The 13,624-nt window shown below is 45.3% G+C and overlaps 7 protein-coding genes across 7 annotated transcripts; 5 read left to right on the top strand and 2 right to left on the bottom strand.

Moving 5' to 3' along the window:
- Positions 1 to 1,097: 1,097 nt before the first annotated feature.
- An07g10440 (hypothetical protein) lies at positions 1,098 to 2,358 on the bottom strand (the record flags this gene model as incomplete). Its single annotated transcript, XM_059748758.1, has 6 exons — positions 1,098 to 1,219; positions 1,272 to 1,318; positions 1,629 to 1,729; positions 1,895 to 1,994; positions 2,106 to 2,131; positions 2,254 to 2,358. The coding sequence occupies 6 exons, from the start codon at positions 2,356 to 2,358 to the stop codon at positions 1,098 to 1,100; spliced, it is 501 nt and encodes a 166-aa protein (XP_059603857.1).
- Positions 2,359 to 2,609: 251 nt separating this feature from the next.
- An07g10430 (uncharacterized protein) lies at positions 2,610 to 3,740 on the top strand (the record flags this gene model as incomplete). The annotated part of the gene is made up of 1 exon (XM_001392082.3): positions 2,610 to 3,740. The coding sequence occupies one exon, from the start codon at positions 2,610 to 2,612 to the stop codon at positions 3,738 to 3,740; it is 1,131 nt and encodes a 376-aa protein (XP_001392119.3).
- An 827-nt stretch (positions 3,741 to 4,567) lies between these two features.
- On the top strand, positions 4,568 to 6,049 carry An07g10420 (uncharacterized protein; the record flags this gene model as incomplete). The annotated part of the gene is made up of 6 exons (XM_001392081.3): positions 4,568 to 4,664; positions 4,730 to 4,766; positions 4,814 to 4,910; positions 4,965 to 5,679; positions 5,731 to 5,893; positions 5,950 to 6,049. The coding sequence occupies 6 exons, from the start codon at positions 4,568 to 4,570 to the stop codon at positions 6,047 to 6,049; spliced, it is 1,209 nt and encodes a 402-aa protein (XP_001392118.1).
- Positions 6,050 to 6,470: 421 nt separating this feature from the next.
- An07g10410 (uncharacterized protein) lies at positions 6,471 to 7,496 on the top strand (the record flags this gene model as incomplete). The annotated part of the gene is made up of 2 exons (XM_059748757.1): positions 6,471 to 6,758; positions 6,825 to 7,496. The coding sequence occupies 2 exons, from the start codon at positions 6,471 to 6,473 to the stop codon at positions 7,494 to 7,496; spliced, it is 960 nt and encodes a 319-aa protein (XP_059603856.1).
- Positions 7,497 to 7,720: 224 nt separating this feature from the next.
- An07g10400 (uncharacterized protein) lies at positions 7,721 to 11,113 on the bottom strand (the record flags this gene model as incomplete). The annotated part of the gene is made up of 7 exons (XM_001392079.3): positions 7,721 to 8,212; positions 8,261 to 8,859; positions 8,909 to 10,340; positions 10,388 to 10,540; positions 10,604 to 10,725; positions 10,790 to 10,874; positions 10,934 to 11,113. 7 exons carry the CDS (start codon positions 11,111 to 11,113, stop codon positions 7,721 to 7,723), a joined length of 3,063 nt encoding a protein of 1,020 aa, XP_001392116.1.
- A 653-nt stretch (positions 11,114 to 11,766) lies between these two features.
- An07g10395 (uncharacterized protein) lies at positions 11,767 to 12,072 on the top strand (the record flags this gene model as incomplete). Its single annotated transcript, XM_001392077.3, has 2 exons — positions 11,767 to 11,957; positions 12,024 to 12,072. 2 exons carry the CDS (start codon positions 11,767 to 11,769, stop codon positions 12,070 to 12,072), a joined length of 240 nt encoding a protein of 79 aa, XP_001392114.3.
- A 232-nt stretch (positions 12,073 to 12,304) lies between these two features.
- Positions 12,305 to 13,189, top strand: An07g10390 (uncharacterized protein; the record flags this gene model as incomplete). The annotated part of the gene is made up of 1 exon (XM_059748756.1): positions 12,305 to 13,189. One exon carries the CDS (start codon positions 12,305 to 12,307, stop codon positions 13,187 to 13,189), a length of 885 nt encoding a protein of 294 aa, XP_059603855.1.
- Between the last annotated feature and the right edge of the window lie 435 nt (positions 13,190 to 13,624).

Raw genomic sequence — 13,624 nt, 5'->3', positions numbered from 1 at the left:
CTGCTATGATTATAGTATATATTTTTTCTAGGAAATATTCTTTAATTAATGAATAATGATTAAAAGAAAAAGTAAAATATATTAGAGATATTTCAATATTATTAAAATATCTGGGAATATAAATTAAAAATAGCAAAAGATAATGAAAATATAGAATAACAAGGAGAGGAACATGAGAAATTAAAAAGATTAATATTTTTTATATATTATTTGCTAATATTATAGTTTTCTACTGTATCTTTTATTTTATAATTGCTATAATAATTGCTATATAAATTATTATATATAATTATTATTATTCTAGATATTATCATCATTATTATAATGATTTCACTGTAGATTTAAACTTAATCTACTTGATATTTTTTTGCAATTCTTCTAACAATATATAAAATTAGTTTAATTATCTTTATATATTAAATTCAGTACTTTAGTTCAGGGAGGAGAAAATAATATAATAAACTAGAATTAGATTATACTTGAAGATGAAATACATTCAGGATTATAATAATATCAGATTTTATAAATGATAAGATTATTTATAACATTCAAGGATTATTTCAATATTTATATTAGATTGCAATCTCTTATGTTATTTACTGATTCTGTAAGAATTAGTTTATTATATATAAACATTAAACTATCTTTATTACCATTAGATGCATCTACAGTGTTTTTTAGCTGATTCCTTACCTAGTCGACAGGCTTTCTATCCTGACAAGTAGATCCTATCATATAGATAAAATAAATCAGTATTGTTTAATCCATATAATCCAACAGATGATAAATATTATCAATAAAATCATAACTTGTAGACCAGATTACAAGATATTCCAAAGGGTCCCAGTCTCATAGACTGGTCTGTTCCGATCTATTGTAGGTATAAAGTAATTGTCATCAAAATGCCATGGAATTATTATTGTAGAGTTATAACAATCTGACTATACAATACTGTTTATAATAGAAAGACAACTTCCAAGTTCTTAGCTGAGGGCTCTCAAACATGAAGGATTCGGGCGGCGGGGTATCATTAAGGCCTGGGATCCTAGTTAAATACATACAAGGCTACCAGCCAATGTGGCTACATTCTGCCACCATTAGGGTAATTGTTTATGATTATGGAAAGTCACGACTGGGACCTTGCTCAGCTGACTGACTAACTTGCTCACACTGCCAACTATTACAATCAGCGCATGAGCGAAACATGCAGCATATTTGCCTGTTGGTAAAGTATATACAGTGTTACACTGAACATATTGCCTGTACTATACCTACGGAAGATGGATGACGACCGATTGCTAGGTTGTTGATCGGAGAACTGCAATTACATACACTCACTACTAATTACTCATGCAAGGGTCAACGGAGCCACTGCCTCATAACTCTCATTAACGGCTAAGTACCCCATGTGTATAATACGGGATGACTGGGAAGTCATGAAGGATGCCCAGTCTGACTTGTCAGGCAACAGTGGAATCAGTGGGGCTCAGTGTCAGCTAGGATTCAACCTGTTAGGCTTATATCTACTGTGTATTAGGCTGTAATGCAGCAACAGATGATCTGACTTTTGTAAGTACACAGTACGAAGTAGTCATAGTTTTCAGCCTAACATGCCGGAGAAAGCCTACCAGTCACAGTAAGTAGCCATTGGTGGGTACACCGCTAAACGGAATTGGTACCCCTCAATGGATCCCAAACAGACAGCCAACAGCATTTGTCCACCACCCCCCTTTTTCTATTATTACACAGTACCCAGTACTCGACCCCGCTTTCTCATGGCTGTTGTCGTCATGTGGTAGATCATTTACCAAACCCTCTCATCATATGGCTTTCCCATAACATCGTATCATTCGCTGTCAAAGCGCCAGGCCGTTCCTTCTGATTCATATTTGACTTGTAATTGCTCAAGCGCTAGGTCACCAGCCTCAACCTCTAATCTTGCTCCCCAGCTGTCCGGTGTTAGGCGTTTGGGATTAGACGCTGGCACGGTTCCCCTTTACTGCCACGCGCCAACCCCGCATGAACAATGTTGATGTATTTCATCAGTGTTAGTACTTAGTTCCCATCCGGCACATTGACTCATACGCCTGAGTGCCGATTTTTACCCGTCGATGGGAACCAGCTCGTTGTCCTACAAGTCTTAATTGATTCTGCTCCTCAAGAGAATCACATTGTTGAGAGTAAATTTGGACACGCAATACGAAACACCAGGAGAAATAGATTGATTACTCATAATCATTGACTCTAGCCTACTCGGCCATTGTGAGCCTTATCGCCGAGACCTAAGCCATATCCATTTATTGCCACCAGACAAAGAGGCGGCCCTGACAAATCATTTGCACGTGTGTCTGCCAACATTATTGCCAAACATCTGTTCCATTGACTTCCATATCACCATCTCATCAGCGTACAAACGTTCTTTCGCCTTCAAACAGACGACTGCCTGAAACTGACCTCAGAAGCAGATTTCGTGTATTTATTCTCAGCTAGTCGTCCCACCCCGTATTCCGCTCACCTTTCTACTGTGAAGCAATTCAACCATCAGATTGTTCTAGGCGATGACCTCATTCACTGCTGCTTCTTTGACCAGTCGTGGTGATAAGGTCAATATGAGTCGTCTGCCGTCTGTTTCGAGTTTAATGTCCCCCCCAGAGTCCAAACCTCTCGAGAGCTTCAGTCCCACCACAATTTCACCGTATACAATGTCCCAGGATCCGTCGTATAGCCATGATGTGAGGCTGCCTCCTATGCCGAGTGATCACAAGCGAACACAGTCAGAAATGGACTTGCCATCGCCGCCGGTCACTCCCTATACTGGGAATAAGAAACGGCGATCGAATGGATCAGAACCGATTGACAAGGATGCCGTCGTCGGTTCCTCTAGGGACCCTGTTCTCTTCCCCCGCCACGAAGGCCTTACTGATATTGCCACTGATGAGCCATTGTTTGGGTCCATGCTCCCTCCGTCTGCGGAAGCGCTGGTTGACCAACATATAAATTCTCACATGGCGAGATTTGAGAATAAACTTAACAAGCCGACGCGTGACGAATATCTTCTAGCCCTTTCATGCGTACCGATTGTATCTGCTCAATTTAACCGGAACCCAGCAGCATGGGCTAGGGAAGAGCGGGAGACTTTAGAACGCCAGCTTTTGATGATGAATCGGTGTCGTCCACGTGCTATAGATGCGAAACTGAAGAAGATTGCACCGGCTCCTGCAAAGAGGGCAGTTGCTGCCCAGCCTCGTCTGCAACGCACACCCAGGGTAAAGCGGACACCCAAGTCCACACCGAAGCAAAGGATCCTCGACACATTTGACTCACCCCCGTCGAGTGCCAAGCCGCCTCGCGCCATAGGCACAAACCGGGATGACACAGATTACAATTCCATCAAGGACTATTCTCCTTCAATAGAGACCCTAGGAGGCAACGCAAAGGCACTAAAGGCAGACTGGAAAGGCCAAGTGTTAGATCTTAGCCATGATCCGGACCGGCACTTGCTGAGCTCTGCAGAGCTCAACCTTGCTGCTACTTTAAGGCTGTCATGTGCGACCTATCTATGCAGCAAGCGTCGCATTTTCGAAGCCCGGGTGAAGGCTTTGAATGTTGGTAAGGAATTTCGGAAGACCGATGCTCAGCAGGCTTGCAAAATTGATGTCAATAAAGCAAGCAAGCTCTGGACGGCGTATGAGCGGGTTGGTTGGTTTGATCCCGAACATTTCCGACAGTATCGAAGATGATATGCTTGGAACTGTCGAACCCTGCGGATCCCGATGGTCTGCCCCATTGATATACTGGTAACACCCACTATGATGCGTTAGAGACATGGTCACATGTCTGTATTATCATCAGCCCAAATGCATTTCTCAACTCACAATTTTCGCTCCCGTCAATTAGCCATCGGATATTGATATGGTACTTACGTTTGTCACTGAGCATAGCTGGATTCTCTGCAACAAGTGGCAAGGCTGCATACGGTGTTATATTGCTCTTCCACTTTCCCATTCCCCTTCGTTGCGTTAGCCGTTAAATTCGGATGGTATCGATTTGATTTAACACTTGGCGTCTTCAGACACCTTTCAATCACCCTTATTCTTTTCCGGCGTTATTGTCTTTAAAGGGCTGGAACAATTGGCTTTGATGGGTTAGGTTTTGTGTTTCTTGTGTCGTTCGCCTGACTACTATTCTGACGGCTTGCAATGGCGTCTAGTTTTTCTTTAGAGTGGTAGATTGTTCTCGTTGCTCAATTGACACGTTGGCATCATTAAGTCAACAATATGGTAGCACTAGTCAGTCCTGTAGTGACGATCCATGTACAGGAACCTCGGAGCGTCCGAGAAACAAAAATAATGGTCATGACAATGTAACAGTGTCCCCCCAAGCGGATGTCGGGACGTCAAAGCCCGCCAATTACGCAATCCCGTCGCCTGCTAAGCCTGCGCCACCATCATTCACTCTCACTCTGTATCCATTATTATATTTACTTCTCCAGAGTATCACTTCTTCTGGTGCTTCTGCAACTGCTGTAGTAATCTTTCAGGACATTTAATGGATGATTTGAACCACAATGTCCCATCCCGACGCGACCCGTGCGGAGTCTTTGGACGACCAAGAACATAGGGGGGAGGTTGACGATAAGAAGCCTAAGAATAGGAGACCAGCAAGTGAGGCTTTGACTTGATCTGAATGAGATGAACTATTCTTCATTAACACTAGCTTATTCCCACAGATACTGCTTTCAGACAGCAGCGCTTGAAAGCCTGGCAGTAAGCTACTTAGATGGTATATCCTGCTCTCGTGCTGACGCATATAGACCAATATTGACCCCAAAGAGCGTACTGCCTCTTTTCTTTGTTATTGGTGTGATATTTGCCCCCATTGGTGGTTTGTTACTGTGGGCCAGTTCACAGGTATGTAATACCTCCCAAAGGGCACCTTCTCGATAACCAACAAGCGATCACCAGGTACAAGAGATTGTCATAGACTATTCTGAATGTGCTGAGAAGGCGCCCACCTCCTATGCGGCTTCGATTTCAGATCAAGTCAAATCCTCGTTCAAATCATCAGGCGAACAATCTACTCCAACTTGGCAAAGATTCAATGAAAGCGGAACTACAATCTGTCGATTGACCTTTAAAATTCCGGATACCTTGGAGCCACCTGTGCTTTTATATTATCGCTTAACGAACTTCTATCAGAATCATCGGAGATATGTGAAGTCCATGGACACAGACCAGCTGAAAGGAAAAGCAGTTGACAACAGCACCATAGATGGTGGCTCTTGCGACCCCCTCAAACTTGACCCTTCAACTGGCAAAGCATACTATCCATGCGGCCTTATAGCTAACTCTCAGTTTAACGATACCATCCGCAGCCCACAGCTTCTGAGTGGTGGTGTGACTGCAGAGACCTACAACATGACTAATAAAGGCATTGCCTGGGACAGTGACAAGCAGCTCATCAAGAAGACGCAGTATAATAAATGGCAGGTGGTTCCTCCGCCTAATTGGCATGATCGCTACCCTAACGGTTATGTCGACGGTATACCTAATCTTCATGAAGACGAAGAGTTCATGGTATGGATGAGAACTGCCGCGCTGCCGGCTTTCAGTAAGCTATCCCGCAGAAACGACACAACGGCAATGACTGCAGGAGTCTATCAACTGGACATTGAGGACCGTAAGATTTAAGAAATAACTTAACATTAAGGTTAGCGCTAACCGCGTACAGGCTTTCCTGTCACTGAGTACGGAGGTACTAAATCGATACTCATATCAACACGGACTGTGATGGGCGGTCAAAACCCATTCATGGGTATTGCCTACGTCGTTGTAGGTGGCCTGTGCATTGTTCTTGGGGCATTGTTTACTATTGCACATCTTGTTCGGCCGAGGTAAGGAGATTTGATGAACTTGACGTATTTTGTCCGTGCCTAGGCTGACTTATTAGGAAACTTGGCGACCACACTTATTTGACCTGGAACAATGAGCAGGAGAGCTCGGCTGTGGCAACCGGGCGGGATGGCAGATTTGGCTCTCATGCTACTTAAGAAGCATACCTTTACTTTCCCTTGCTCTTCTTAGTCTACGGACATAATTTACACAGTGGATTGATACGAGGCGTTTGTAGGTGGCGTTCCTGAAGAGGATCTGATACCCACTGGTTTTCCCAGTGGGCCTATGTTTTCGTGATAGTTTCGGCATTTCTATCCATCTAGGAAAATTTTGATGGCACCTGCTAGTCGATGTGCCCTTCCTGATGGAGCGATCTCAAAGTGTCAAATTTCTCGGCGAAACGCGTCTACCCCTTCTTTGGGATAATTCCCTGGTATGCAGCATTCCTGACACGAGGGATTGTTTGGGATTCCCCAGATTCCACGTAGCGGTTGGCAATGATGCTTATGATTTTATAATTCTCATCTTGTCCTTTGTCCTCGGTGCAGTAGAGAATCTTCACTGCCCGATACCAATATGACATTGTTACTCAACTTCCACGCGCTCTTTACAGTCATTCTTGTTGCCAATCTTTCAACCAGATGCAGCGCACTGCTCTCTGGACGTGACTTTTGCTCCACGCCAGCGCCCGGTGAGTCACTCCGAGCGGAGCATAGGAGGCTGTATGATGTACAGGCCCAACGTGACAGCACCGCCGAGGAGAGCCGGGAGGTGGTGCCTTGGATTGAAATCGAGACATGGTTTCATATTGTAAGCAGCAATGAAGCAGCAAACACAGTATCAGACGACATGATCACCAGCCAGGTCCGTCACCATTCAACTTTTGACCCATGCCTGCGCAATGTCGTGTTTTGGACTAACAAGTCCTAGCTTTCCTATCTTCAGAAGGCATATGAAAGTGCGACTATCACCTATCGGTTGGAGGGCATAACTCGTCACATAAATGACTCGTGGGCGCGAAATGATGATGAACTGGGGATGAAGAATGCCCTACGAAGGGGCAATTATGGCACATTAAATGTCTATTTCCAAACAGATCTCCAGGCGTCATCCGACGAGAATTCTCGGGACTATCCAAATGACGGTAACCGACGAACAGATGTGTCAGATCAATCATCATCAACTGTCCTAGGCTTCTGTACGTTGCCTGACCCGAGTGTGAATTCCAGCAGCCCTCGTTCCAGCTACATCAAGGATGGTTGTAACGTGTTAGCGGATATCATGCCGGGTGGTAGTTTAGCGCAGTACAACAAAGGCGGCACAGCGGTTCATGAGGTTGGCCATTGGAATGGGCTGCTGCATACGTTCGAAGGTGAATCGTGCTCCCCTGATAATGAAGGAGATTACATTGATGACACCCCGGAGCAATCTGAGCCTACGAGCGGATGTCCCGCCGAGAAAGATTCATGCCCCGATCTTCCTGGCCTTGATGCTATTCATAATTTTATGGACTATTCATCTGATGACTGTTATGAGAGTTTTACTCCAGATCAAGCGGAGAGAATGAGGAGTATGTGGTCCGCTATGCGGGAAGGGAAGTGACGGACGGACTCCAAGGGTATATAATTTGCACATATACCAGCTATAGATAGACAACTATGGTAGCACGAATATTGATGTCAACATCTTGGTCTTTCAATTCCGTGGGAATTGACTATCACAATTCATGAACCTTTTGTAGAATTTGTGTATTGGAGAGCGATTGATGCAAACTAGACACTCGTTCGAAATTCACAGCTAGCTGTCATGTGGAATGCGAAATCAGATCATCGCTTGCGCTTTTTTCCACGATCTTCATCGTCCAGGCCACTTTCCCTGTCCTTTTTCTTTGCCTTTGATTCGAGTTCGTCCCAGTCTTCACCACTCTCTTCGTCGGCACTAAAGTCATCGCTAGCCTCGGCACTGGCATCATCGTCGAACTCACTGTCGTCTTCTGAACTCTCGTCGGCCGCCGCAAGCTCTGATTCAGAAAGCTCAAATGCGGACTCCTCTTCTTCGTCCGATCCGCCCTCTGAATCCGACTCTGCGGCCAAAAATGACCAGCCCCCATCAGCGAAGAAACCATACGGGTCACTCACGACTGTTTTCATGATTGTTGTCCAGTTTAGGTTCAGTGGACCCTCTGTGAATGCGATATCAACAGAATCTAGCCAGTCTTTAACACCCTCTAGCGATTCGACAGGGATCGTATTGATATGAACAGGGGCCCTGTGGAAATCCTTGAAAACAAAAACCAGATCAAAGTTTTTGAGTCCAAACTAATGACATTAGGAGTAGTAAATACCAGTGATAAGGTTCCCACTTACCTGTACTCTCTCTAAATGAGCAATCTCTACCTCATTCAGAGTAATCACCAGGAATGGCGGCTCTGTCAATTGGACAAGAGCATCTGTTGTGGGTTGAATCAGAACATTAGAGCGATTTGGAACGCCAGTGAAACCAATTTCTCTGAAAGGGATGTCAACATCGACGCTTTCGTCTTTCCCAGCATCTGCAATCTTTTCGGCGAAAGCCTTGAACTCCCGATCTAGAGCGGCTCTCCGCCGTCTCTCTTCCTGTTCGGCTTCGAATTCCTCCTCATCCCCATAACGATGCTTGCGCCTACGATTGCCGGTCTCATCGAACTGCATCTCGGTTGCCTCCCTGTAGAACTGCACGTCTCTAGTCTTCCTTTTCCCTATCATTATAGGTGTTTTCAAATGAACATGTATCAGAACAATCAACTCGTGAGCGCAAGGTTGGAAAAACAAGTGCTTCACGTTGCTGAACAGGACATCGACATGTTCATTCCGAAAAGGTGACATGTAACGAAGACCGTTCTGATGGATCTCGACTTCCCCTGGAACACGTTTACCATCCAGAGGAGGCCGAAGATATACGTCAGGCAGTTTGACAGGACGACGATCTAACCTAGTCAGTCTACGTCTTTCAGAATGTTGAGAGGCAATACTTACTCCTAATTTCAACCAATTTGTCCTGTTCTACCACATCTTCCATTTCCTTCTTCTCTTGTTCGCGCCGCAGAGCATTCTTTCGAAGTTCTGTGATGTCTTGAGCAATTTGGGCCAGTCGGTCATTGTCCTTGGACCGAAGTGTCAAATTGCGCAGAAAATGTGCGGAAAGGTCCTCAAAAGGCTGGTCATCCTTTCGGCCCACGCCTTGGCCCGGTGAAAGGAAATTGATTCGGAGATATGCATACTCTCCCTCGTCACTTTTGCTAGCATTTTTGATCGTGTTAATATGGAAGGGTACTGGCCGACCCATGATTGGCACAATAACAGTGGAAGCCTTCTGATCTACATAGACGGTTAGGTCTTTCACTCTCGTTGGCAGCTGATTGTCTCTCTTGTAGGACTCGAATCTCTTAAACTTTTTCTGTGTGACTCCGTTATCATCGCCAGTGGTTCCGGCAAATCTGTCCAGACCTTCCTTGGTCTTTTTGCCAGCCAACTCCTTTTGATGTTCACGTCGCCGTGCCTCGGCACCTTCATTGATCTGAGTGGGTCGTTCAGCACGAAGCTTCGTTCTTGTAACATTCCTATTGGCAACAGCGCTTGATTTAGCCTCCTTCTTCTCCTTTACTGGTCTCTGAGGCTCTTCTTCATCCCCAAAGTAGAACGACACAGAGTCCATGTCAACACCAGCATCTTTCGTGAACACCAGAGGCCCAGTTTCTCCGACGCGAACAGTGTCTGTAATGACCATCGAATAGACGGTTCTATTCTTGTCTTTGATGCTCGAATCTTCAACATCAGTCAGACCAACTGTGACAGCGAATGTCATTCCGCTCTTCAAAACTTTATCGTTCTTTCCATTGAGGATCATATTAGCGTCTCGAAGCTCAATTCCTATGCCAGCACCAACAGCTTTCAGAAAATGGGATTCAAGCTCAGGCTTCTTTGTCCGAACCAGGTTGATCGCCTTGCTGTATAGGTCCTTAGCCACGGCCCCGTCACGGACGTCTTTCAAAATCGCTTCGCGGACGTTTAGTAGGAAGGCGTAGTTTGCCTCCTGAGATTTCGTTGGGTCAACTAGATAGGTGCGCGCAATCATCGAACTGTAGGTCTTATAACGAATGCCGAAACCAGCAATTATTATCCCCGGCTGCAAATTGTTGTTGTCCGATATCGCAGTCAGCTTGAGATCATATTTCCCCCCGCTTTGTATCACTGGTCCATATGCCCAATCGATTTGTTGAGGGTCGAATTCTGCCGGCAATTTTGCTAACTTGTTGAAAAATTTCGCGTCATCTATCTTCGCATCAATCCGCATTGAAAGAGCTTTATGGCTCATTTGCTTCTCTTCATCAAGTAGGCGAGACATTTCATCAACGAAGTACTCAGACATCAGACCACTGCATGCCCGCGACGCATTACGTATTGATACCTTTGTCGCGTTAGCCAGTCCCACCTCCGAAGACATGCAAAACTCACTAATTCATCAGTATCCTTGACAGAGAGAGTAGCAGAGAGAGCGGGCGAAATATCAACTTCTTCAACTTCATTTGACAAAGTTGCATAAGCCTTCTTCCAATCTTCTGCGAAAGGACCTGCGGTTGTGTCTTTCGGCAACACGCCAACCTTTTTCTTATTATCCCAGGACAGTCAGTTCCACCCAAGGACGCTCAAGTTGTGGAGAGTAGGACTCACGCCGGCATTTTTGATAACGTCAATGCACTTTTCAAACGATTTCATCTTCTCATCCGGATTCTTCGACGTCACTAATATCTCCACGGGAATCTTGCCACCTTTCAAGGGCTCAAGGTGCTTAGCTGTAATTAAACGTGCATGTCAGTAATCAAGGCACTGCCAAATTCATATCATATGATAAATCACCTTTCTTCGCTGTAGTCACCACATACACCATCTCTGTTGTAAGAACTAGAAGCGTAGCGGGAAATTCATAGCCAAGGAGCCAGAACTATTATTGATTATAGGTGAGCCGACAAGAATATAATAAAGGGCTATTGGAAGACATACGTGCATTGCGTTGTTCTTCTGAAAGCTGTTTGCTTCGTCGGTTTTGCCCATTAGGATGACAATCGACGAGACACCACCGAAGTTAGCATGACTAGATCGTTTGTCGGCTTTCCATGCACCATAGAAGCTTGATAATCTATTGAAGAAGGTAGATTTGTCTATCACAATCTCTTCGGCCATGATGTGAGTGTGTCAATGGGTGCAGCCTGCCAGCTTGTTGTAAACAATTCAGCTTGTGCAGAAAGTCCCCGTGGGAACCTTGAGAGGTAGGATGAAATTTAGTGGAGGGCAGCGAGCAGATTTTCGTAATGGGATACTCAAAGTACCAGATTTGCAGAAGGCTAAAGAAATGAATGTACTGGAGGATATCTTCACTTGAGCAATGAATGAGAGTAGATTGGGTCTCATTGACTAGCTCTTACTTCTGTAGAAGAAACTAAGATAGGGTAGCGCAAACGCGAAACCTCCGAAGGCGCGTTTCGCCTCAAGTGTTCCTGACAAATCAGCGATGTTTGAGTTGTTTGCTCAAAAGTACCCTTCCGTACTACCTCTCCACCCTGAAGGGTAAATATTCATATTCACTATTTTAAGTATCTCGTGAGCGATTCACTTATAGCTCCTCATATGAAGCTGTCATTAGTCACCATCTGTTTTCGTCATAGCTGTCCTCACCATACGAGTTAGCCCTCATTCAGTGTACAATGTGCCTCTAGTTAGGAACTTTTTCATGGAACCTTGCAGAGCGGGCTGGCAATGTTGTTGAAATAAGCGCTATGCTTATGTTTGTATCACTGATAAACTATCATCTCTAATGCTTTCTCACACGCCTCAGCATGGCCACTACTCAGACATTACCCACATTTGACCATACCTCGAGCTTGGATTCGGGGAACTCGTCACGCAGAAATCCGCGACAGAATGCAGCCACTGGTGCCTCTGCTGCGGGAGTGCGTGCTCTTAGTGCACAACTGGTTGCATTCTACTTCAGAGCACCTATCAAGGCATTTTTTCGCACCCGAGTTGAGTATGATTCTTGATTATCTCTTGGATATTGTCCTTTCAGTCACTGACAGCCCATCCTCTCGTTCAGTTATATGGTATGCGGTTGCATTGTTCCTTCGCCGGCCTGGTTGCACTGATCTCTGGAGTCCATGTCAACTGATCTATATGGCTCTTCCTATTATTTCGCTAGGCCTTCGCTAGAGCCGTCAATCCTCATATTGCGAAATCCGGTTGGTCTCTGCACACAACCACTCCGGGGTTACTTGTCCATGCCGTTCGCACATACGGGTGGCGCTTCATTCCTAATCAAGTTATGCCGCCTCTCCTAGCAAATGCTGGGTTGGTTTACCTAGCCTCAAACTTGGTTACATGGGTTGTCTAACTGCTATGGATAGGATTGGCGCCGTCCTTTATACATCTTATCTACAAGTCCTTGGTGCTTTGTACGAACCAGCGTCTCAAGGCATCAAACGCGTATACCCACCTGCTCCACCTTCAAGCACATTTGCAGCTGGACTTATAGCGGGCACAATTCAGTCAATAGTAGCGGCTCCTCTGGATGCGCTTCAGGTCCGCCTCCGAGCGAGTGACTTGCTAGAGGGCCCCTACAAGAGCATGTGGCATTATGGCCGCCATAAACTCAATCAAATTGGGGTGCGTGGTATCTTCGCAGGGTGGGGCTTATCCTTCACGCGCGACGCTTTTGGTTATGCAGTATTTTTCTCTTTCTTTGAGTTCGTGAAGTCGCAAGCCTACTATTCATTTCTGACCTGGTACTACGGCTCACGGCGGACTCATTACGTGGAACAGTCACAGCACATCCAGTCGAGTGACCGCGGTGTACCGCTCATAAGACCACATTATGCTCTGGAGCCATGTTTCTTGATGGCTGCAGGTGTTGCAGCTTCAATTGCTCAACAGAGTATACAGCACCCGCTAAGTGCTATTCAAAGCCTCCATGTTGCCCGCTTGGAATACATTGACCATCAGGCGAGTCTTCATCCTTCAAAAAGGGAAATGCTACGCCTGTACTACTCTGCATACCAAGAAACCTTGAAAAGATGCAGGAGGAAGGCATATAGGGCAGGTGGCTGGCGTCGTTGGTTGTTTCGTGGGTTTGCAAGGGACGCTATTCGTCAGGTACCTAGCACTAGTGCAGGCTTGGTGATATTCGAGGTGGTGCGTCGTAAGTACGCTAATATGGCAGACGCTGTATATATCCAGAAAGATGGTTATGACATTCTTTTAGCATGATAAACATGCTGGTTCAATCATTGCGCTCCTCCCCCCCCCCCCCCCCCCGAAAAACCCACGAAAAAAAAAAAGGCTACTTTCGAAGAAGGATGTGTGGTGTGTGCGGTATGACAGCTAGGTTGATATCGGATAGAAAGTGTTAAAATGATAAAGTTCATTGTCGCTTGTGGTCCATGAAAGCTAGCTATACATTGTAACGACGAGTAGTAAAGGGGCCACCTATGTTGTTGACTACTGTCTACTACTACTACTAGTAGTAGTAGTAGTAGTGTTAACCCAGGTGATAACCACCGATGTCCTACGGACAAATCATATTATTATTACGTCGTGGCATTACTTACAACTAATATATACAAAGAGTCTGTCGACACGTGTGTTCCAAGCGATAGCCGCGAATGACTAACCAGCTTTGTTTCACTCCTTTTGAAGTGTCTT

The sequence above is a fragment of the Aspergillus niger genome (assembly GCF_000002855.4).
Source record: "Aspergillus niger supercontig An07".
In the NCBI taxonomy this organism is placed as follows: Eukaryota; Fungi; Ascomycota; class Eurotiomycetes; order Eurotiales; family Aspergillaceae; genus Aspergillus; species Aspergillus niger.
This window is presented reverse-complemented; position numbering and strand designations above follow the sequence as displayed.